Source organism: Saimiri boliviensis, chromosome 14 (assembly GCF_048565385.1).
Source record: "Saimiri boliviensis isolate mSaiBol1 chromosome 14, mSaiBol1.pri, whole genome shotgun sequence".
Classification (NCBI taxonomy): domain Eukaryota; kingdom Metazoa; phylum Chordata; class Mammalia; order Primates; family Cebidae; genus Saimiri; species Saimiri boliviensis.
This window is the reverse complement of record NC_133462.1, coordinates 41,175,294-41,198,735: the sequence shown is the minus strand read 5'-3', so window position 1 is coordinate 41,198,735 and position 23,442 is coordinate 41,175,294. Positions and strand designations below refer to the sequence as shown.

Here is a 23,442-nt window from a genome sequence, read left to right as displayed (position 1 = left end):
AGAGTAGCTGGGATTACAGGCATGTGCCACCACACGCAGCTAATTTTTTTGTATTATTAATAGAAATGGGGTTTCACCATGTTGGCCAGGCTGGTCTCGAACTGCTGACCTCAGGTGATCCAGCCGCCTTGGCCTCACAAAGAGCTGGGATTACAGGCGTGAGCCACCGCGCCCGGCCTAGCTCCCTGATTTTAAATGCTAGCAGGTAAATATCTCAAAGCACTGTGCTCTTGAGTAGCTAGACTCCTGGCGTGCACCCGCAACCCTAGCTCATTTTTAATTTGTGTTGTAGAGATGGGGGCTAGCTACATTGGCCAGGCTCGTCTTGAACTCCCGGCCTCAAGAAATCCTCCCATTTTGTCCTGGCTTTCCAGGGCACACGCCAACAGCTGAACAGCCGAACCGCACGGCCGGGGCCCCGGGTCCTGCCGTCCCCACGCCTCACCTCCCTGCTGCGTCTTGACCTGGATGGGGTCCGAGAGCGGCCCGTCGCCGACGGAGGTGAAGGCCAGCACCCGCACGGTGTAGGTCTCGTCCTCCAGCAGGCTGCCCACGGTGGTCAGCAGGCTGTCGTCCACGTTGTGTTTCTGCCAGTTGCCCACGGGGTGCTCGGGCTCCATGGTGTAGTAGACGCGGTAGCCGCGGATCAGGCCGTTGGGCTCCACCGGCTCCTCCCACTGCACGATCATGGTGGTGGCGCTCAGCATCCGGGCTTGCACGTTTCGCGGGGCACTGGCCGGGGCCTGCTCGCCCGTGCGCGTGACCACGGACTCGCTGGGGGGCCCCTGGCCGATGGAGTTGACGGCCGACACCCAGATCTCGTACTCCGAGTTGGGGCTCAGGCCGCCGATGCTGTAGCGCGTGGTGGTGATGTCCTCCTTGATCTGATACGGCCCGTCCTGACTCTTGGATTTGTATTCGATGACGTAATACGACACGGGGTCCGGATTGCCTGAGTCCCACGTGATGGTGATGCTGGTGGCTGTGTTCTCGGTCACCACAGGAGTCCCAGGAGCTTTGGGGAGAGCTGTGGGCAGGAGGCAGCTGAGTCACGCACTGGGGGTGTGGGGTGAGGACCCAGAATGCTGTGTGACTTTTTGCCACTCAGTCGCCTTCTCTGTGCCTTGATTTGCCCTGCAGTAACCACGGGCCTCATGACCTCTCATCATCTACAGCAAGGGGTGGTAAACCACGGCTCAGGGGACACTCAGTATTCATTTTCTTTCCTTTTCTTTTTTTTGAGAGGGAGTCTCGCTCTGTCGCCCAGGCCGGAGTGGAACAGCTCGACCTTGGCTCACTGCAACCTCACCTCCTGGGTTTAAGTGATTCTCCTGCCTCAGCTTTCCAAGCGGCTGAGATTACAGATGTGCACCCCCACGCCCGGCTTTTTTTTCTTTTGTATTTTTAGTAGAGACAGGGTTTCCCTATGTTGGTCGGGCTGGTCTCGACCTCCTGACCTCAGGTGATCTACCCAGCTCAGCCTCCCAAAGTGCCGGGATTACAGGCGTGAGCCACCGTGCCCGGCCCGCCCGTTTTTGGTGTTTTAAAAGACAGGGTCTGGCTCTGTGGCTCAGGCTGGATTGCAGCAGTGCGATCAGAGCTCACTGCAGCCTCGAACTCCTGGGTCCAAGGGGAGCTCCCGCCTCAGCCTCCTCAGCAGCTCGGACTACAGGCATACACCACCACGCCTAATTGTTTCACTCTTTTGTAGCGAAGGGGTCTGGCTACATTGCCCAGGCTGGCCTCTAAGTTCTGGGCTCAAGCAAGCCTCCCGCTTCGGCCTCCCAAAGTGCCGGGATTACAGGCGTGAGCCACGGTGCCTGGCCGGATAATTTACCGCCAATAAATGCCTGTTCAAGGAACGACGGTCCCCTTCCTAGCCAGGATCGACCGAAGCCAGAAGGGTAACTTGGAGGCGCCCCCCATGCTGCCTCCCACCTGCGCCTGACATCGGGGAGCGAGGCCAGCCTGCTCCCACCACCTACGGGTCCCACGGTCCCCGCTCACATTTCACCGTGATCTGAGCAACCGCCTCGATGACGCCCAGGCTGGACATGGCCACGCAGGTGTAGTTGGCTGAGTCTTTGACGTCGGTGAGTTCCAGCACGTTCCGACCCACCGGCATGTCATCCTCGGGGGTCAGGTCCTCGGCCCCCTGCATCCACTTCACATAGGGCATGGGCGAGCCCACGGCCACGCAGGTGATGTTCACGTTGCCCCCTGGCATGATCTCGTGGCTCATGGGCAGGATGGAGAAGCGCGGAGCCACGCGGCGGACTGGGGAGGGCGGCAGCAGCGGCGGGGCGGGCGGGGCGGGCGGGGGATGCAGGGGTGAGGTGGGTGGGGGTGGGAGGGGAAGACAGGATGCAGAGGAGAAAAGAAAGAAAAGCAGGAAGAAAGAAAGAAGGAAAGAAAGACAAAAAGGAAAAAAAAAAGTGGAAAACCATTTAAATATAAACAGGGCTCGTTCTTTTTCCCTCTGTTGATTATTTTCCCCCCAAATGAAAAGAAAACAAAAGAACCAAATTAAAAAACCAAATTCCAACACAAAGAAACCAAAACTTCAAAGAAAGGTACTTCACAAACAATATATAGAGAGATCTATCAATATATAATAGACATGAAGCATTATCTCATAGCAACAGGGTTTCATAGACCAGGGTGGCTGGTCACAGCACAGATACGAACACAAAAATTTATCAGCGGTTTCTCATCTTTGCAGACAGAGGTGGCTTCAGGGAGCAGCCCCTCCGCTCGCTCCTGAGTGGGGGGTGGGGGGCAGCCCCGTCGGGGAGCGCTGGAAGATTCCGGCTGCAGGTGTCGGGGGGCGGGTGGGTTAGGAGAGGGGGCGACTTCCAACCCTCCCTGTTTCTCTGGGGATGTGGCGGGTCTCAGGACAGCTGTTGAGACCAGGAGACAGAGGGAGCCTGAGATGGCGGCCCCCAGCCCACTCCCCGGTGACTCAGGGGCCCCACCCACTCCCTCCCCTCCCCCACTCCCAGGCCCTCCAGGAAAAGATGAGAAACTCTAATGAAATTTTTGTGGTTTTTGGGTATAGAAACCCTTCTAAAAGCTTCCGTCAGATCTGACAAGTTTCCATCAATAGATGCAGCTCTGAGTCACAAACATCATGCAAAATAGACTGACAGAGAGAGAGAGAGAGAGAGAGAGAGAGAGAGAAAGAGAGAGACAGAGAGAGACAGAGAGAGAGACAGAGAGAGACAGAGAGAGAGAGAGAGACAGAGAGAGAGAGAGAGAGAGACAGAGACAGAGAGAGAGAGAGAAAGGAGGGATGTGCATGGGAACTGCAGGGGAAGATCTGGTTTGGGGGATCTCTGGGCACACTTACGTGACACCAGAGGGAGGAGACGGATGAATGGGCAGAAAGAGAGAAGAACAGAAAACGGACAGAGAGCGGGAGGGGCAGAGAAAGAAAGAAGGGGGGGGGGTCCCACTTCAATGCTGCATATTAATTCTAGCAGATGTGATCCAATGTGACATACCACATTGTCACATCACAGCCCTGGCAGAATAAATAGATATTAATAATAATGATAATTAATAATCATAAACAAGGGAATGGACTTGAACGCTGAAAGAAAAGGGCCACGTTCTGTGCGTTTCTTAGCGGGGGGGTGGTGGTGGATGCAGCCTTCTCTCAAAGACAATGAAGGCAGCAGGATGCATTTCGGGGGCTCCGTTTTCAGAAGTCAGATGGGTTCCGGGGCTGGGGGAAGAGGGGAGGAGGCCAGCGGGCAGGGGAACCTGCAGACACCGCTGGCCGGCCCGCAGGGGCTGTTTAACTGCCGTGGGAACCTAATAAATCCTTCTGGCCAGAAAAGGAGCGTCCCTGGGTAACAGTGTCAGGTCCTGGAGAAGACAAACGGTGCGTCCCCAGCTTTGGGTGGGTAAAGGGGCCTTGTTTCAACTGCACACATGACGAACTGGAGGGTCACTCGGGATCACTGTCAACACCTGCCTCTGATCTTCATACGGGATTGTGGGAGGTGCAGCCTCGGGGGTGCTCTCAAGGGGTGTGATCTATGATACTGAGGAGGGGTCCAAGGGGGTATGGGGAGACAGCCCCCAAATCCTTCCCTTGCAGCCCTAGCTGGACATCCCCACCCCTGCCTTCCTGAATCTGGGCAGGAGGCAAAGAAAAAGGGGGACACCGGCGGGCATGGGAGTGGGGTCTGGAAGCTGGCAGCCCTTCGGAAAAAGAAGCCCCACGAAAGTCCAGAGTCGCGCTGGAGACAGGATGGGGTGGAAGGAACCACTGCAGGGGGGGAGGCGGCGGGGCAGGGGAGACGGGGGCCATGCACACAGAGTGGAGGTGGGGGGCGAGTGCCGTGAGATGGAGGGTGGCTTTCTGGTAGGGCTGGATGGAGGGTGGGGGCGTGGGGGGAGAGTGGGGTCCGGCCGGCCAGCCCGCGGACGCGGTCCAGGCCAGCCGCCGGCACCCACAGCGAGGCACAGGTAGGATGCCGAGGCCGAGTTGTCATGGAAACGGGGCAGGATGGGGGAAATGAGCGTGGGGGAGCTGATTATTCAAGGACAGAAAAACAGCATCGACGTTCCAAACAAAACCAGGAAGAACAAATGAAGTAACAAAGCAAAAGCAAAAAAAAAAAAATAAAAATAAAAATAAAGAGAGAGAGAGAGACTCTAAAACACAAAGAACTCCCTCCGAAACACAACACGACACCCAAAAGCAAGAAGGAACAAAAAATCATGGAATGGGTGTAGGGCTGAAAATCGGGGTCTGAAAGGAGGAGGAAGGTGGCTTCCCCGGGGAGACGCCCTCCCGCTGGCAGAACACAGGATCCGGCCTCTCCACCCGGCACCCAAGAGCCTTGGCCAAGGCTTTGGGGTGACCACAGGGGCGCGAGCCTCACGGACAAAAAGCCTTCGGAAAAACCAACCCCAGCCCGACTCAAGTCTCTCTCTGTCTCAAGCCCCTCTGGGCCCACTTCTCTGCGACACCCTGCCCCACTTGGGGCTGAGCACGCTGGCGTTCCCAAAGCCGGAATCACATGACAAGGTGAACTCCCTCAAGGTCTCAGAATCCCATCAAGAACCTCTCCAGGCAGAGGTGCAGGAGCTGACACAGCTGAATGAGCCCAGCGGCCTTGGGAAGGTCCCCCGTCCTCCTGGAGCCTCAGTTTCCTCATCTGTAAAATGGAAGGAATCGGGCATCCTGCTGAGAAGGGCAGTAGCCTGACCAGGGCAGTGCCCAGCACAGCAGGGGCAAAACCCAGGCATGGAGCTGGGAAAGTCACCTTTCAGCCTCCCAGGTGCTGGGAAGATCACATAGCTTCTCTAACTTACTTAAAAAAAAAAAAAAGGAGGCCGGGCATGGTGGCTCATGCGTGTAATCCCAGCACTTTAGGAGGCTGAGGCAGGTGGATCCCTTGAGGTCACGAGTTGGAGAAGAACCCGGCCAACACGGTAAAATCCCATCTTTACTAAAATTACAAAAATTAGCCGGACATGGAGGCAGATGCCTGTAATCCCAGCTACTCCGGAGGCTGAGCCAGGAGAATCGCTTGAATCCGGGCGGCGGAGGCTGCAGTGAGCCGAGATCGTGCCACTGCACGCCAGCCTGCGTGACAGAGTGACACTCCATCTCCAATAAAAATAAATAAATAAAAAGAAAATGGAAAAAGCAAGAATTTCTACTGAATCCCCACCTTACTTTTTCCTTTCTAACAATTTTGAGAGGCAAATGTCCTTATGCTCATTTTGCATATGAGGGAACAGAGGCTCAGAACGGTGACGGGACCAGAGGGAAATCACAGAAAGGAAGCAGTGTAGCCAGAGCTCAAAGCCAGGCCAGCCTGGTTCCTGCCTCTCAGAGGAAACAAGGCTTTTCTTACCATGGTGAGTAATGAGGATTACAGCCAAGTATCAATTCTTGGCATCTGGCTCTTTCAAACTTGTGTGTCCTGACCCACTGGGGACACCAAAGAGGAAAAAAGTACCCATCACCTGTATAAAACCCTATGTAATGGCCAGTAGCCACTGATTGAGTAATATCCAGTAGCCATCATAATAAATGTCCAGAAGCCATCAGTAAAAGGCTCATACTCAAAGGAATTGTTGGAACATCAAAGGGAGTTAAGACCTAGCTTTAGGATCTAAAGGTTAAGTGCCAGGCCAATTTATCTTTTCTGTAAGGATGGACATCTTACCCAAAAGACCCTGTTCCTGTTTGATCTTATCTTGAAATATCTCCCCATAGGGATGTCATCATTTGGAAGGTACCTCTAACTTTCTTTTAGAAGCAGAAACAAGGGGATACCTGTTGAATATGTAAAAGACTTGCACTACAGGGTTCACTATAAATCAGTTAAATGTGCATTTATCAACAGCAGTAATCTTAGAGCTCACAATCCCCAACATGGCCAGCAACCATCAGTTAAATGGACCTGCCAATAAATTGTAACAGCTCCTCTGACACTTAAGAAACTGCCCACTTGCTTTCTCACCCATCTCATTTGTTTCAAAGGGTGTGCTGTAGGAAGAGGGCTGGTTTGCCACGAGTTTAAGGGAAGATCATGCCCGTTGGCACTGGGTGGCTCATCCCCCTCCCTGGAGGCCTTGTAAGGCCTCTGGGCGTCCTCCCAGCTGGCAAGGGCGGGTGACTGACGCTGTGTTCTGCCCGGTTTGGTGCTGGCACCCACCCACATCATCTTTCCACCCCCGGCTGCAAGCTTGAGGTGCAGGTTAGAAAGTAAGGTAGGCATGGAGCCCACGGGACGGAGCAGCCCCGCGGGACCCCCGCCCCCAATTACCGACCTGAATGGAGGGTCCAGGCAGGTTATAAGGGGACCACACCAGCCTTGGTCCTCAGCACGCTCCAGCTGGCTCTGGTTTCCAGCTCTTCTCGTCACCGAGTAGCCGGGGGGGTCCCAGCGGGGGGGACCCGCTTGGGCGAGGGGGTCGGGAGGGTGGGCGGTGGGGTGGGGGGGTGGCAGGTTGGGGGGGTGGTCGCTTCAAACCCCGATTCACATGGAAAAACAACTCAAAAACCGTCAAAGCAACCAGGAGACAACCCCTCCCCCAGGCAGGAAGAGGCAGAAACACAAAAACCAAAAAACAGGGTTGGGAGTAGGGGTGAGGGGTAAAGGGAGTAGGGGTGAGGGGCTGGGGGGGGGTAAGGAAACTCAAAAGTGAGGTGATCTGGTTGAAGCACTAGGTAGGGAACGCCCACAGTGTCAGACATCTCCACGGTTCAGCAAGCCGCAGGGACGGGGGGAGGGGGGCTCTGCTGGGCATTTTGGGGTGGGAGAAGGTTGTAGCTATTTCTCCAAACTCCAAAATGAGTACGCGGATGGGGAGGGCAGGGGAGAGATGCCGAGAAACTGTGCAGCCTCCAGGGGGTTTATTTAAGCTTAGATTACACCTGTCGGGAGGGGGAGAGGGAGGGGGTTGGAAACATTCCTAACTCCACAGCCCACTTCTGTCCTCTCCTTTGAACTCCAGCCTGTGGCCCACGGAGGGCGGGCAAGGCCCTCAGCCCGCCTGCATCTCCCTTCTGCCACCCTTCTTCATCACTGAGCTCTGCCTCCTTCCCTCCCCCGCGCCTCCCTGCTCCCACCGCCAGCTCCCTCCGCCATCAAGGTAGCGTGCGAGGCCTGGAGGGACCTGGCTGGAGCCCCGGCCCACGGGCTGACCAGCGGCCTTGGCAAGTTGCTGGTGTTTTGAGCTGGACGTTTGGATTTTTTTTTTTTTTTTGGTACCTGCGCTCGCTCTCTCTCTCGCTCTCTCTCTCTCTCTCTCTCTCTCTCTCTCTCTTCGTTTTTCCCCCAGTTCTGGCCAATCCATCGACTTCCCTCACCGCCCCCCACCTCGCTGCGGCCGCCGGAGACACGGGGCTTTCCAAACGACAAGGTGTAATCTAATAGTCCCCTCACAAGCCCCTCCCCCGACAGAGAAAACAGCGAATGCAGAGGGTGAGAGGCAGGCAGCAGGCGGGAGGTGCTCAGAGCTCAGTGTTCCTGCAGAATGACCCTCGTCGCCGCCCGCCGCCCGGCCCAGGTGAAGGGGAGCCTGCCTTTCCACCCCTGGAGTCCCCTCTCCCCCATGTGATGCGGGTGGGATGAGAAAGTCCGGGTCCTGAGCTAACACTGCCTGCCCCTAGGGTCAAGCCAGGGAGCCTCGGGTAGGGGGGTGTGGCCAGGTATAGCAAGCAGGAAGTGGGGAGCTGGCCACCACACCCCAATGCAAGCCTTTCTGGGGATACAGGTGAGGGGTGGTCCAGCCCAGTGTCTGCGTCTATCCCTGTTTTGCGGGACTCGGACGTAAGGGGAGAACCGAGAGGTCACACCCACCAGTTCGAGAGCTTGGGTACTGGAAATTTAATTTAAAACACGGTTTTTTTTCCCCCTATAAAACTGTACACTATGGATTGATCTGAAAAGGCCTGGGGACAGGTCACACGTAGTAAGACTTCTAGAGGAGGTCTGGAAAGCAGGGTGATCTAGGCCTCGCTGGTGGCGGGCGTCAGGCGCTGGTTTCTTAGCTCAGCACTCGAGGGTGTGTTCAATTACACCAGCCTTACTGGCCTTTTTCTAAAACCACGAAAGTAGAAAATTCCTCCCAACTGGCAGGGCGCGGTGGCTCACCCGTCATCCCAGCACTCTGCGAGGCCGAGGCAGGCGGATCACCTGAGGTCAGGAGTTCGAGACCAGCCTGGCCAACATGGCAAAACCCTGTCTCTACTAAAAATACAAAAAATAGCTGGGTGTGGTGGCGGATGCCTGTAATCCCAGCTACTCAGGAGGCTGAGGCGGGAGAATCATTTGAACCCAGGAGGTGGAGGTTGCAGTGAGCCAAGATTGCGCCACTGCACTCCAGCCTGGGTGACAAGAGTGAAATTCCGTCTCAGAAAAAGAAAAGAAAATCTGTCTCCAGCTTGTTCTGGGTTCCCTTGGCATTAGTGGATGGCACACCATTTACGTGGGTCCTGTGCACTATGTTTGAATAATAATACTACGTTGCTAGACTAGGTGGTTAAAGGCACTACTCATATCCTAAAGGCTTAGAGTTTTAAAGAACCAGAAAAGAACATTCACAGTCAGGGAGAATAAATCTGAGGCATCTTCCCACCTTGTCAGAAGCCGGAGGTGGGAGAATTCACCTACAGCTGGACCTGGAGCTACCAGCTGTATTTTTTAAAAGGCACACAATTTTGACTTTAGCCCTTTGGATTTCAGAGGTAAACTTCAGGAGAAGGGTCAGTCTCAATACTTTACCGCTTGTACACCCAGAGTCAGTGGAAGCTGGAGACTGTCAGTAAATCTCCAGCCGAAGCTGGAGACTGTCTTACTTATTAAAAATAAATAAGAAGGCCGGGCGCGGTGGCTCACGCCTGAAATCCCAGCACTTGGGGAGGCTGAGGCGGGTGGATCACCTGAGGTCGGGAATTTGAGAGCAGCCTGACCAGCATGGAGAAACCCCATCTCTACTAAAAAATACATGATGAGCCGGGCATGGTGGCACACGCCTGTAATCCCAGCGACTCGGGAGGCTGAGGTTTGAACTGGGGAGGCAGAGGTTGCGGTGAGCTAAGATGGAGCCACTGCACTCCAGCCTGGGAGACAAAAGCGCAATTTGGTCTCAAAAAATGATGATGATAAATAAATCAAGAGTGAGATTAGGGGTGGGTTTTGTGTTTTTATTTCCTTTTTTAAAATTAATTCCTGGGACCAGCTACTCTGGCAACGATGTATATACTTGTACCTTTCAGAACATGTCAGGTAGCGCATCTCTTCTGCTGGGCTGGTACTTATCTGCAAGGGTAGCCACAGACTCAAGATGGGCCTTTGTGGTCCCTTTCTGTGGCCACAGACCTTCCTAGGAAATGGCAGTGGGGAAAATGAGGGCTATGGCTCTGGGGAGGCCACTGATCTCATGGGGATGGGGTTGGAGCCGGGACAAAATGAGATCATGAGACGAGCTCAGAAAAGCACTAGCAAAAAATGAGGTCTCAGCAAATAAATTAGCTTCTGCCCTACAATGACTTTTAAAAGTTTCCCCTATGCCGTGTTAGTCAAACGGTGGACGTGTGAAGCACCTCACAGGGACACTGAGACCCACCAGGAAGGGAAGTGACTCGCCCAGACCGTCTGCTTAACCCTTCATTTCCAACAAGCCTACTGGCACGGCAGTGCCTGTTACATAGAGCACCTGACAAGCACTGAGTTTCATGAAGTCCTTCCGACTACCCTGTGATCTGGGTTCATTTCTGATCGCTACTGTTCAGATGAGGAAATGGGGACTCCAGGTGGTCAAGTGACTAGTCCAAGGTCACAGAGCCAGGGAGGGGCACAGACAAGACTGGAACCCAGGTCTGCCAGAGTCCAGAGCCTATGCTCTCGTCACCTTCTGGGGCTGTACTGCCCAGAAAGCCCAACTGGTCTTCGAGACCCTCTGTTCATTCAGTTCCAATGCGCCAGGACCTAGCTTTGGCGGAGGGGCTGGGAGACTCCTTTCTCCCATCTTCTGGCACTGCCCTGAGGGGTCAGCCTGGCAGCTCTCATGCTGGCTTAATGAGGAGATCTTACTGCATCTACAGTCCTCCTGCCGACTTGTCTCAGTATTTAATAACCGATGAGAGAAGGTGGGTGAGGGAGAAGAAGGGGAAAAGGTGATTCCAAGGTCTGGCTTCCGTCCTCAGCGTCATCGAAACTGGGTAGCCAGCTGGTGCTGGGGGCTACACATCTACATGGATATTTTACTGGGGGTTGTTTTTTTATCTGGGGGTTGGAGGAAGACTCTCGAGGGTGTGCCTTTTCTTGGGAGGAAACAGAAGATGGGGATGTGCATCTCTGAAGATTTGCAACAGTGAGAGGCACAGAGAGAGAAAGACAGCTGAGAAAGAGAAAGAGCAGCAGAGAGAGAGTTGGGGAGGCAGAGAGAGCAGGGGAGAGGCTGTGTCCAAGGCTCCCCCGGGCGTTTTCCAGAATTCCAAAGCTCGGATGCTCAGGTACTCAGAAAGCGACCATGCTGTGTTGCTGGACAAAAGACGCCTGCGACTGGGCTCAGAGTCTGAGAGGGGATGGGGGAAGCAGCCAGTGCTGCCTGGGAGGCAGAGGCATAGTGTTCCAGGTCAGGTAACTGGCCACGTTTTTCTTCCGAAGTCTGTCAGGCTCCATTTCCTAATGGGCAGCTTTGAATCGGCGCCCAGCCGGAATGCACACGGTCATCACAGCAGCTGCCGCTCTGAGTGCTGATTACATACCAAGCAAGTATGCACTGTCCTGTGAAGATGGTGCTGTGACTGCCCTCTCCCCTCATTTAAAACTGACCACAACCCGTATTTGGATTCGTCACTTAAATGAATTAAGAACTCGGAAGGCTGGTGCACATTCAGCAGTATTTCAAATGCCTAGGTTTGGGGTTATTTGGGAGCACAGGAGACAGTCTCATTTTGAGACAGAAGGATGGGAATACGCCTCCTTGAGCTTCCTTCCAACATGGCCGCCTGGAGGCAGGGAGCTGAGGCACTACTTCTGGGGAAAGAGGGGCTGGCCAGTGAGGTCAGGAAAATTGGGCTGCTCTCCCCACACACCCAACCCAGGTTCTGACCTCCTGCCATCTGTCTGTGCCACCTCCCTTGTGCCCTTGTGCCTGAGTGGTCACTTTCTGCCCTGGCATCCCAGCTGTGGAACCCCTTCTGCCCTCCTGGATGATAGCTGGGACAGGAACACTGGCTTTTAAATCACAATGCGTTTGGAGAACAACCACAGAACAGCTCAACCCAAGAAACCAAAACCAAATAGCACAGAAACAAGACAGAACCAAAGACGAGTCGCTCTCGGGGAGAAGAGGACCAGGCGAAGGGAATGGGAGGGGAAAAAAAGAACGATTTGATTTTTCCCCCCAAAACGAAACAAAACCAAAGAAAAAAAGGAAAAAGAAAAGAAGAAAAAAAAAAAAAAAAAGGAAAAGGAAAAAAGAAAACCGAAAGAGAAAAACGGAACGAAAGACGAGAAACACTCCAACAGAAGGCGTTGGGAATTCACCAAACCAAACCGACAAGAGAGGCATGCAGAGAAATTTTTACATTCTCCCAGCATGCATCAGGCCCAAGTTACCATGACGACGAGGAGTGCAAAAAACTTAGCAACAACATTACCAACGGATGCAGAGGCGACCATAATGCAAGCATCGCATGTGTGCGGCCGGCCCTAGGCCGGGCTGGGCGCGGCTGAGATTTTCGTGTCTTTCTGGGTTTTGCTCTCGCTTGGCGGTTTTTTTGTTTGTTTGTTTTAGTTTGCTTTGTGCTTACGATTCATGTTCCATCTTTTAAAATTGGTGTTCGTTTCTCTATTTTTTTTTTTTTCCGTGTACGTGCCAGCGTGTGTCTGTGTGGTGTCTACATGTGTTTCGTGTGTGTGCGTGTCATTTTCAGAATGTAAAAATGTGGGTAAAGAAAGTAAAAAAGAAAAAAACACACCAACCTTCTCGAAGCTCTGAGGGATGTAAAGGGGGTTTGATGCGGAACACAATGACATGGGAAGAAGAGAAAAAATAGGGGAGATACAGAGAGTAAAAAGAGGACTTCCCAAGGCTAAAAGCTGCAATAGTTTGTTGTTTTTTTTCTATTTAAACCAAAACAAAAAATTAAAATTAAAAAATAAAAAGAACAGCAACGACCTTTTCGTCTTTTCTCCACTCTGCCCTCGACATACGAGATCCCTGTTCCTCTCTAAGCTCGATCTGGAGCGTCTAAGACCCAGGCAAAGATGGGGAAGTGAGACCTCACCCCCTCAGCTGCCCCCAAGGGGATGGAGGCTCATGCTGGGGACCCCACCTCTGGAGGATGAGGACACAGGAGCCCCTCCTCCCTTCTTGCACCCTCACTAAAGGCCCCCCACCCCGCTCCCTGCCCCACACCCACTGTCCACACTCTTCTGAGCCCTGCTGGATTTACAAACCCCCAACTCAAGTATTAGCAGAGAAATAAGCAGGTTAGGTTGAAGACCAGTCAGTTGGAGTCACGAACGCGTTACAACTCACCAGAGGTGCCGTGACAGCGGACCAGATGTGCCCCTACCCCCACCCGTCCATACACCCACACCCCGTCCCCTCCCCCTCCATGCGGCCTCCTCCTCAGAGACAAAACGCAAAACCCCAGGTCCAGGACCGAGGAGTGACTTCAGGGCCAGCGGGTGCTGTGGATGGTGGGGACGAAGGTGGTGAGTGAGGGTCTGTGGGTCGGGGACGAGCCACGTGGCCTCCTGGAGAATGGCCAGGACTTGGCCCTTCGAATGGGAGAAACTGAGGCCCAGAGAAGGATGTGATCAAGTCAATTACGCAGAGCTAACTGGGGCAGCCCTGGGGATTGGATCGGGCCCTGGCATCCTGGCGGAAGCTGTTTCTCCCACAAATCTGATCAGAAACAGCTATCAGGAGGTGGGAAAGGGAGGAGGAGGAGGAGGAAGACTACAACTTTGGAAAAGACTCAAGAGCCAACACAGAGATAAGAGGAGGCCAAGGGAGGTATCGGGGGGCAAGGGAGCCCCCCGGCACTTGGAGGCAGCACCAAGGGACCCTCACGGAAGGAAGCTTCCTTGGGGCAGGGGAGCGGGGAGGTGCTGGGGGACTCAGTGGGAACTGGAAACCGAGGGCAACAAGCTTCCCTGGGTGCCGTGCCTGCCCCAGCTCGGTGCAGCTACTGAGCCCCGGGGCCTGTGTCTGCTGTGGCCCCAGCCTCCCGGCGGCCCGGATCGGCCTTCTCGGAGAGTCGTTAGGAAGAGAGAGAAGGCGCCAGACTCCGGACCAGCCAGTGGGGGGCGGGGGGCAGCCTTGAAGACCCCTCCCCAACTTCTAGATTGAGGGCCCTGGACTGGGGGGGGCAGTGAAGCGGGGAGCTATGAGGCCACAGAGTTGGGAGAAGCGAAGCCAGCACACAGCACGGGAAGGCACGACACACCACAGAAGCCAACTCGGGTGGGCAGGCGGGCGGGCGGGCGGGCGGGGCCGAGGCCTGCAGGCTCCCCAGGCCCTGTAGGCCCAAGACTGACCCCTCACCGTGCCCCATGCCTTCCTACCCCACCATCACTGCCTCCCCACGGCCCTGCTGCACACGGGCCATCTGTCGCAAGGCACGAGGAGAGGAGTTTCAGCTGCCCCCATTCTACGGGCAAGGAAACTGAGGCCCAGAGAGGGACGCCGCCTCGGCCAAGGTCCCGCTGCGACCGGGGAGGGGCCTTCCTGCTTGGGTGTGCAGGGGACGGGGGAGCCCGGAGGTGGAGCCCGAGGAGGGAGGGGGACGGGGCGGGGCGGGTCCCTGCCTTTGACCTGGCCTCGGCGTTCCCTACCTCGCACGTAGAGGTTGGCGGGGGAGGAGTAGCGCACGCCGGCGCTGTTGGTGGCCACACACTCGTATTTGCCCTGGTCAGTTTCCTCGCTGCTCTCAATCTGCAGGGCTCCTGCGGGAAGAGGGCAGAAAGCGCGCGCCGTGAGACGGGGCCCGGGGGACGAGCAGGAAAAGCCGTCCCAGCAGAGTGGTGGCTGAGCCGGAGCGGCACAGGAGAGGCGAGTAGACCCAGGCACCCCAGCGCGGCCAGGGCGGGTCTCACCTCCACCCGCCACATCCAGCCCCGCGAAGGCCTGGACACAGCCGATTCCCCAGCAAATCCTCCACTCGCAATGGAAAAGCAGCTGGGCAGGCGACTGCTGCTTCATGGCTGCCAAGTCGAATGACCAAGCTGGGCAGAAGTGTGTTTGCTCTCCTGGCCAGGAGAAAGGGGGCTGGCGTTCACAATTCCTTAACCATCATCTGACCGACCCAGGGACCTACAGGGGCTACCACAAATCACGTGAAACGTCAGGGAGCCTGTGGTTGCTTTGTTTGGTGAAGTGCCCATGAGTTAAATGAACGCGGGTTTGAGTTCCTCCACTGTGTTTGGAATCCTGGTCCTCAAAGTCCTCAATGCCCGTAAGTAAACGGAGACAGGGTTGTACTTTTTCAGGTGTGTTTGAAATTTCAGAATCGGAAGATACCCAGAGGCAGCTAAGGTTAAAAAAAATGTTGAGACTGGTGTGCATGAAGTGTGTGTGAAATCGAAGCCCCGGATCTAAGACTTCTGTGCCTGAAACTGATTGAACCCAAGTCGGAATTTCCCCAAGTATTTTAAGTGATCTAAGTAAAAGTCTGAATTTATCTGCCTGTGTTTAAAACCACAGGCATTAACTTAATACCCTGGTGCTCACAAGTAACTGAATGGACTTGTTTGAGTGTGTTTGAAATTACGGTCCTAGACCCAATTCTATGATGCTCACAGATATACAAGGATTAAATTTTCAAAAGTGTGTGAAATCAGAGGTCTGATTAAGAGCCTCTTATAGTCGCCAGTTGAGGGTAAAATGCCCCAAGCCTAGATCAAAGACTTCATTGGTCATGAGTAAATAAAGATATAAAGAAGCGGGCAATTTCTCAAGCGTATTTAAAATCACAGGCCCAAACCCAGTATCTTCATGCTCATGAGTGTATGAAAGAAAACAGGGCCGATTTCCCCGCAATACACTTGAAATCACAGGCCCAGATCAGAGAGTTCACTTCCCACAAACATATAAACATGAATGAACCTTCTCAAGAGTATCTGGAATCACAGACCTTGTTCAAACACTACTGTGCCCAGGAGTCAATGAAAACGAGGCCCAGATTTCCCCAAAGAGATCTAAAACCACGTGCCTGAAACACGTCCCTCACTGTCACAAGTAAATGAAGCTGAGTATGTCTGAAATTACAGGCCTTGATAAAAACTTGAGTGCCCACAAATAAAACATAAGGCCAAAGTGTCCACAGGGATGTCTTGTCATCACAGGCCTGGAGAAAGTCCTTAGTTTCATAAGTAAATAAAACTTAGTGTTAACATAGGCAAGTAAGTTTGAATCACAGGCCGGGACCCGAGTGCCTGTTGACCATGAGTAAATGAAGGTCAGTGAATACCCCAAGTGTGTTTGAATCACAGGCTTCAATCAGAGCCTATCACACCACGGGTCCAAAAATCCAGCCTAAGCTCTCCAGCTTCGTTTGTGATTGTCCCACAAAAACGACATGCACCCAAAGATGGAGGGATTCTCTCTGGTCATGGCTAGACGCTGCCTCCATAGAGCACTGCCTACTCTCCCTTGAGCTCGAGGTTCTGGGAAGCAGGTAGTACCTCCATCACTAAAGAGGCCCAGAGAGGGTCAGGAGAGTGCTCTAGGTCACACAGCATCTGTAGCAAAGGTCGGACTGGACACTGATTCTTCCCCAGGGCTCCCACTCAGGCCTCCTCTAGACTCTTCTCTGGGGCAGCAGTTGGGTGTGAAGTAAGGGATGAGGCAGACTGACCTCTATGTGTCTTGGGTTAGAACCTTCAGATCAGAAGAACTATGGAGCTGGAAGGTCCACTGGTGCTTTTTTTTTTTTTTTTTTTTGAGACAGAATCTCACTCTGTGGCCCAGGCTGGAGTGCAGTGGTACGAGCTCAGCTCACTACAACCTCCGCCTCCCAGGTTCAGGTGATTCTCCTGCTTCAGCCTCCCAAGTAGTTGGGATTACAGGTACCCACCACCACACCCGGCTGATTTTTGTGTTTTTAGTAGAGACGGGGTTTCGCCATGCTGCCCAGGCTGGTCTTGAACCCCTGACCTCAGGTGACCCACCTGCCTCAGCCTCCCGAGTAGCTGGGACTACAGGCGTGAGCCGCTGTGCCGGCCTGCATGCTCATTTTAGAGGCGGCTAAACCTCACGAGGCTCCCAGTGCTCTGGGTGGGCTTGCCAGGTAGGGTCCTTCCAAGGTAAGAGACGGCCCCCTCCCCACGGCCAGGTGACCTGAGGAGTCACTTCAGCCACATTCAGACCCCTGGCCACAGACACAGACACAGATACAGAGACGGGACGGACACTGGGTAAACAGGGGTGGTGGCAGCGTGGACACGCGTGGAAGGGGGCCTGGGGGCGGCCCCTGCGGAGCCTTCGTGGCTGGGTGGGCAGCAAGAGAGAGCGTTGAGTGGGTGGGTGAGTGAGGAGCCTCTTACCTCGAATCGGAGTGCTTTCTGTAAGGGAAGCAGAGAGAACCAGGTGAATGTCACAAGGCAGTCGTGGGGGGCCGGGGGGCCCCTGGGAAGCTGGGCCGGGCCATAAGCCAGGCCTCTGCACTCTGCCCCAGGGAGGGGACCGAGCCAGCCCTGGGCCTATGGACCCTGCAGGCTTTGCTGAGGAAGCTGGGAAAAGCCTCCTAGGAGCAGGGTGAGGTCTGAGAGCTTGCCAAAGCAGGAGGGCTTCCTGTAGGAGGCGGGAATCTCTGGGGGTGGAGGGACGAAGTCTAGAAGCCTCTCTGGACGAGGCTGAGGGGTGTCTCTATTGTCAGGGGAGGTCTGTCGGCCTGGCAGCCTGGTCCTTTGGTGACCTTCCCTCTGGGCCGAGGGAGGGAGGTTCATGACCTCCTCTTCCTTCTTTCCTCCTCAGACAGCCCAGCAAGGGACTGCTTTTCTTTTTTCTTTCTTTCTTTTTTTCTTTTTTTAAGACAGTTTTGCTCTTGTTGCCCAGGCTGGAGTGCAGTGGCATGATCTCAGCTCACCGCAACCTCCTCCGCTTCCTGGGTTCAGGTGATTCTCCTGCCTCAGCCTCCCGAGTAGCCGGGATTACAGGCATGCGCCACCACGCCCGGCTAATTTTGTATTTTTAGTAGAGGCGGGGTTTCTCCTTATTGGTCAGGCTGGTCTCGAACTCCTGACCTCAGGTGATCCGCCCGCCTCGGCCTCCCAAAGTGCTGGGATTACAGGCTTGAGCCACCTCGCCCGGCCAAGGGACTGCTTTCAAGTCCAGACCAGGAAGGGACAAGGAGGAACAGGAATTACCTTGTTAGAGACAGGGAGGTGGGCGGGGTTAGTGCCCCGGGGCGGGACATTCATACAGCCAAGGAAGGGGGTCACACACAGGCCGAGGAGGAGGGACGGAGAGGGCCCTGCAGCCTTCTTCCCAAGAGGAAAAGAGGAAAGGCCTGTCTGTCTATCTGGGCGTCGGGGGCAGGGACGGGCGACGGCTCAGGGCTGGAACATTACACCCTCTGCTCCTGATCCCGGGGGACGTTTCGGGCCCCTTCTCTCTGCTTCCGATGGCCCGATGGCCCCTAACTCCTCGGGGGCCAAGACGATCCCAAGACCTGGATCTGCCGGGTGTGGCCAGACATGTGAAAAAAACAGCTCCTTCTTTGTGGCCCAAGCCCATTTTACAGACGGGCCAACTGAGGCTCAGAGGGGGGACCAGGGAATCTCTGCGGTCCCATCATGACGCAGGGGTGGGCAGTGAGCCTAGCCCTTCGGCCTCCCGGGCCAAGGAGCTTCTAGCCTGAACCTTTCCGGGTCCCTGTATGATCTCTCGAGGTACCCTCGTGAGGCCACCCTGCACCCTTTACAGGGGAGCAGAGGGGAATCTGCCTGAAGTGGCACCCTGGAGAACTGGAATCTGAGTCTGCCGAAAAGATGGTGGCAGAAGCCAGGGTTAAAGTCTTTCAGGCTGGGCATGGTGGCTCACGCCTCTCATCGCAGCACTTTGGGAGGCTGAGGCAGGCGGATCACCGGAGGTTACGAGTTTGAGACCAGCCTGGCCAACACGGGGAAACCCACCTCTACTAAAAACACAAAAATTAGCTGGGTGTGATGGTGGGCGCCTGTAATCCCAGCTACTCAGGAGGCTGAGGCAGAAGAATCGCTTAAAAGGGGGAGGTGGAGGCTTCGGTGAGCCAAGATGGGTGCCACTGTACTCCGGCCTGGGTGACAGAGTAAGACCGTCTCAAAAAAAAAAAAAAAAAAAAAGTATTTTCAAGTTGGCCAAATCACCCAGGGCCATTCTATTAAGCAGAAAGAATGCCGTTTCTCTTAGCCATTAAAAGGAGTTCCGCTTCCCGCCCTGAGAGAGATGAGGGGACTATCACAGGCTGGTATCAGCCACTCTCACTTTAGTATGAATTAGTCCCGCAAGCGATTTCAGGGGGTTCAGGCTGAATGCTGGGAAAAGTGGATAAAAATGCGCAGCGGCAGCTAGGCAGGAAAAATCCCCACCCCACACCTGGCCCAGCCCGCAAACTTCTTTAAGTAAAGCCTGTTCGGCAGAGCTAAGGCCACGAAGAGAGGAGGCAGGAAATGCCTCGAAGTCCTGTGGGCCCGAGATGCCGCAGCCCCGCCAGCCTCCGCCCTGAGGTCAGCCAGCCCCCCGCGGAGCTGCCTCCTTTCCTCTTTTCCTTTGGGGTTCTTTCTCTGCCGCACACGGGCGTCCGGCCAGGGAGGGCTGAGGGGCCGGTGGTGGGGAGCAGGGAGAGGGCGTTAGTAAACATGCCGCGGAGACTGGGTCACAGTTACCATCGTGGTGGCTGTTAGTCTCGGGGGAGAAGGGGGCGGGAGGGGCACAAAGGGGACGGGGCGTTAGTTGTTGACGTGGTGACGAAATCAGACTTACCAAAGGTTTCTGAACGTTTACAACAGGAGGGTAAGAAAAGAGAACAGGAACGTTAACGGGTGGTCATGCGGGAGCCTCGGTCCTCACGGGGGAGGCTCGTCACAACAACGCTTCTCACGGCTCCTAACGTGGCTCGTGTTCACTGAGCACCGAGCAAGTGCTACACACTCTGGAGAGGCCACCGGAACGCCGGGAGATAGGCGTGTTTTATGGGGAAACTGAGGCTGCCGCCTCCCCCCGCTGCGGAGGTCTACGGGCTGCAAACATCCTCAGTCAGGTTGGGAGCGGGGAGGCGATCTGTCCCCCCAGTGCGAGGGCCTGAGTCTCTCCAGGGAAGGTTCTGGGCTCCGTGTCTGATCTTTTACAGGGTTTGATTTTCACTGAGGAGGAGGAGCAGCAGGTGGAGAATGGGCAGGTGGGGCCCGGGGGGGGGGGGGAGCAAGGATGGGCAGTGAGTGTGGGGCGCTGCGGGGGGCGGGGGTGGGGACCGCTTCGAGGGAGCCTTCCCTGGCAGGGCCCTTGGGAGAAGGGGAGAGAGAGAGCAAAAAGAGGTGTGCGTGGAGGCGCGGGGTGACCGCAGGGGACCCGAACGGAGGCAGGGTGTGAGGCCCCGCACAAGTGGAAACAGCAAATCCGCGACACAGACACACACACGCATGTGCAGCCACAGGCGTGCTCCCCACGCAGGGAGACGTGTGTGAGCGCAGACACACCCCGCCACGTGCGTCCCCACGCAGGGAGACGTGTGTGAGCACAGGGACACACCCCGCCACGCGCGCCACCACGCAGGAGCACTGGGGGCTGCGGGAGGCAGGCCAGGCCGGCACGGGGAGCCGACGTGCACACGTGGACATGTCGTGAAGCGGGGGGACAAACACACACGCACAGACACAGCCCCCCAGATGGACCCGCCGATGAGGCACGTGGGTGTTTGGCGGAGACACCACGGTGGAACCACCCGTGCCCGAGGCTCTGCATGTCCCCAGGTCTTCCCTAGCCCAGCCAGGGCCTGAACAGACAGGCTGCACCGCCGTCTGTGCCCCATTACAGACCCGAAGCCCCGTCACCACCTCTGCTTCTCTTCGGCCCATCTTGTTCTCACTGCTCAGCCTGGGAGACGCTCTCTCCCTGCAGCTTTCTATGGCTCCCCATTACCTTACGTGTCACCTGTGCACACTCGCCATTGGCGGACACAGCTTCCACTACTCCGGCCTGTCCGGGTCCCACCGTATTCTCACCAGTCATGCCCTACTGCTTCTGTGTAGAGGGAGCTCTTCCTCTGCCACTTCCAGAGCTCCCCATTACATGCCCACTGAAGATGGTCTCCCCTTGTCACCCTCCAAGGCTCACCGACACTTCTGCCTGTCTGTCTCCGACCGCTTGGACACCGCCGATACCCACGTTCTGTGGGGGCTTTTTTGGAGACGGGGGTCTCACTGTGTTGCCCAGGCTGGTCTCAATCTCCTGGCCTCAAGCAAGCCTTCTGCCTTGGCTTCCCAAAGAGCTCGGATTACAGGCATAAGCCGCTGCGCCCAGCCCCCTCGGTGGCTTCCTATCACCCGTAACTGTGTCAGTGACAGTGGTGATCTCGCTTTCTGAGTACGGGAGACACTCTCCCCCTATGACCCTCTGTAACTCCCCACCCTGTGCGTGTCTGCATCCACTGTATCTTCACTGGCCAGCTCTCCTCTACCACCCTCTATAGCTCCCTAGTACTCATGCCCGTCTGTGCTCTCTAATATCCCTGGTGTGCAGCTCTGAAGACATCTGCCCCCACTCCCCAGTGCCAATGGCTGCTGAGGCTGCACACATCTGGGTGTGTCCTCCAGTGGGCCCCGGAGCTCGGGTCCCGGAGACGCTCCCGGCCCCGTTACCCTCCGAGGTTCCCACGACCCGTCAGCCACCCACACTCACCCGATCGCAGCTGTTTGATGCGCCCGTTGCTGGCGCTAGGATCCACAGGCAGGAAGTCCTTGAACCAGGTGATCTCAGGGTCAGGGTTGCCGCTGGCCGCGCAGAGCATGGTGGCCGTCCGTGTCCGCTCCACCACCTTCAACTGCGGACCCATGTCGATGTTGGGGAAGCCGGAGGGAAGCTGGTCCTCTGAGGGCAGAGATGGGTGAGAAACGGGCATGGGTCTGAGCGCTGCCTGGCCACGCCTCCACCTGCGGCTTGGGGACTGCCTGGCCAGGGACCCTGCTTCTGCCTGACTGCGTGACCTCAGCCCTGGGCGCCACCCTCTACAGCCAGTTCTTTTTTTTTTTTTTTGAGACAGGGTCTTGCTCTGTTGCACAGGCTGGAGTGTAGTGGCATGGTCACAGCTCACTGCAGCCTCAACCACCTGGGCTCAAGTGATCCTCCTGCCTCAGCCTCCTGAGGAGCTGGGACTACAGGCATGCGCCACCACTCCTAAGTTTTAAAATTTTTGTAGTTGGGCGGCGGGGGGCGGGGGGGGGTGGTCTCGCTGTGTTCTCCAGGCTGCTCTCAAACTCCTGGTCCCAAGCGGTCCTCCCGCTTCTGCCTCCCAAAGCACTGACATTACAGGCATGAGCCACCGCACCTGGCGGGGTCCCCCTTCTGCACAACTGGGAGGCTGGTGTTGGGAGCCCAAGAGGACAGAGCAATAGTTCTCACTGTGGGGGTGACTCTGCTGCCCTGGGGACACTGGGCGATGCCCGGGGATAGCTGAGGTTGTCAGGACTTGGGGGTGGGTGCTCCTGGAAGGGAGGTGGTGCTCAGAGGTGCTGGGCGTCTCTACAGCCTGATACCTGTAAGCACAAACCTGGCTCCAGGGTCCACAGAGCGGAGTGATTTCGTTTACAGCAACCTGAGGACGCCTTTCTTTTTATCTTTGATTAAATTTTGAAACAGATAGATCTATCAGAGGGCCCAGTGGCTCATGCCGTAATCCCAGCACTTTGGGAGGCTGAGGCAGGAGGATCGCTTAAAGCTGGAAGTTTAAGACCCAGCCTGGCCCACATGGTGAAACCCCGTCTCTATTAAAAACAAAAATTAGCCGGGCACGGTGGTGAATGCTTGTAGTCCCAGCTACTCAGGAGGCTGAGGCAGAAGAATCACTTGAACCGGGAGACAGGTTGCAGCGCGCCGAGATCACGCCACCACACTCGAGGTTGGGCGACAGAGCGAGACTCGGTCTCAAAAATAAAAGTACAATAATAAAATACAGACAGGGTCTCGCTGTATTGCCCAGATTGGTCTCAAATTCCTGGGCTCAAGCAGTCCTCCCAGCTCGGCCTCCCAGAGCACTGGGATGACAGGTATGAGCCATGGTGTCCAGCCTGGAGGGTGCCTTTTTTTTTTTTTGAGATGGAGTCTCACTCTGTCGGCCAGGCTGGAGTGCAGCGGCAGAGACCCACACCGGGTTATTCTGTACTTTTAGTAGAGAAACGGTTTCATCATGTTGGCCAGGCAGGTCTTGAACTCCTGACCTTCTGATCCACCCAAAGTGCCTAGATTACTGGGGTGAGCCACCGCGCCCGCCTGCCTTTCTAACATACCCCCACCCCCCGCTCACCTGCCACACACCCATCTGTGGCCCCAGCACTCACCGGAACCCGCCGCCAGCCCTGCCACCTTGCCTCCTTTCCTCTCTGGCCCAGTGTCGCTGGCCTCCACGGCTCTCAAAGTCACAAGCCCCCTCCCTTGGGTCATCTGCCTACTGCCCGGAACCCCGCCTAGGACTAGCTCCACGTCCCTTGCTGTAAACGCCCCCCACTCCCCACCATCCTCTCTGCGGTACAGAACTCTATCTGTAACGGTGCATCCGTGTCACCATGGCGTCCCTAGCACCCAGCCCAGAACCGGACATACAACAGGCGCTCAATCAATGAACCAGCTGAATCCTGGTCGAGCAGGCACGTGCCTCCAGCACGGTGAGCGGCTCCAGGTCTCCAGTGCTGGCTCTCTCTCTTGGGTGGTCACGTTCTACTCTCTGTGGTAAATGGAGCGTGGTGACGATGGTGC

General features: G+C 55.7%; 1 protein-coding gene across 5 annotated transcripts in view; it reads right to left on the bottom strand.

Moving 5' to 3' along the window:
• PTPRS (protein tyrosine phosphatase receptor type S) overlaps positions 1 to 23,442 on the bottom strand; it is a 133,367-nt gene that overhangs the window by 38,681 nt on the left and 71,244 nt on the right. For 3 of the 5 annotated variants that reach the window (XM_074384755.1, XM_074384756.1, XM_074384754.1), the window contains exons 5-8: positions 21,373 to 21,561; positions 14,331 to 14,441; positions 2,008 to 2,277; positions 446 to 1,027 (exon numbers count right to left, since the gene is read on the bottom strand). In XM_074384755.1, the coding sequence (XP_074240856.1) occupies positions 446 to 1,027; positions 2,008 to 2,277; positions 14,331 to 14,441; positions 21,373 to 21,561 (1,152 nt within the window). Of the gene's footprint in view, positions 1 to 445; positions 1,028 to 2,007; positions 2,278 to 6,798; positions 6,921 to 14,330; positions 14,442 to 17,039; positions 17,058 to 19,458; positions 19,468 to 21,372; positions 21,562 to 23,442 lie in introns of those variants that run through there. The other 2 variants (XM_074384758.1, XM_074384757.1) reach the window with 2 other exon arrangements.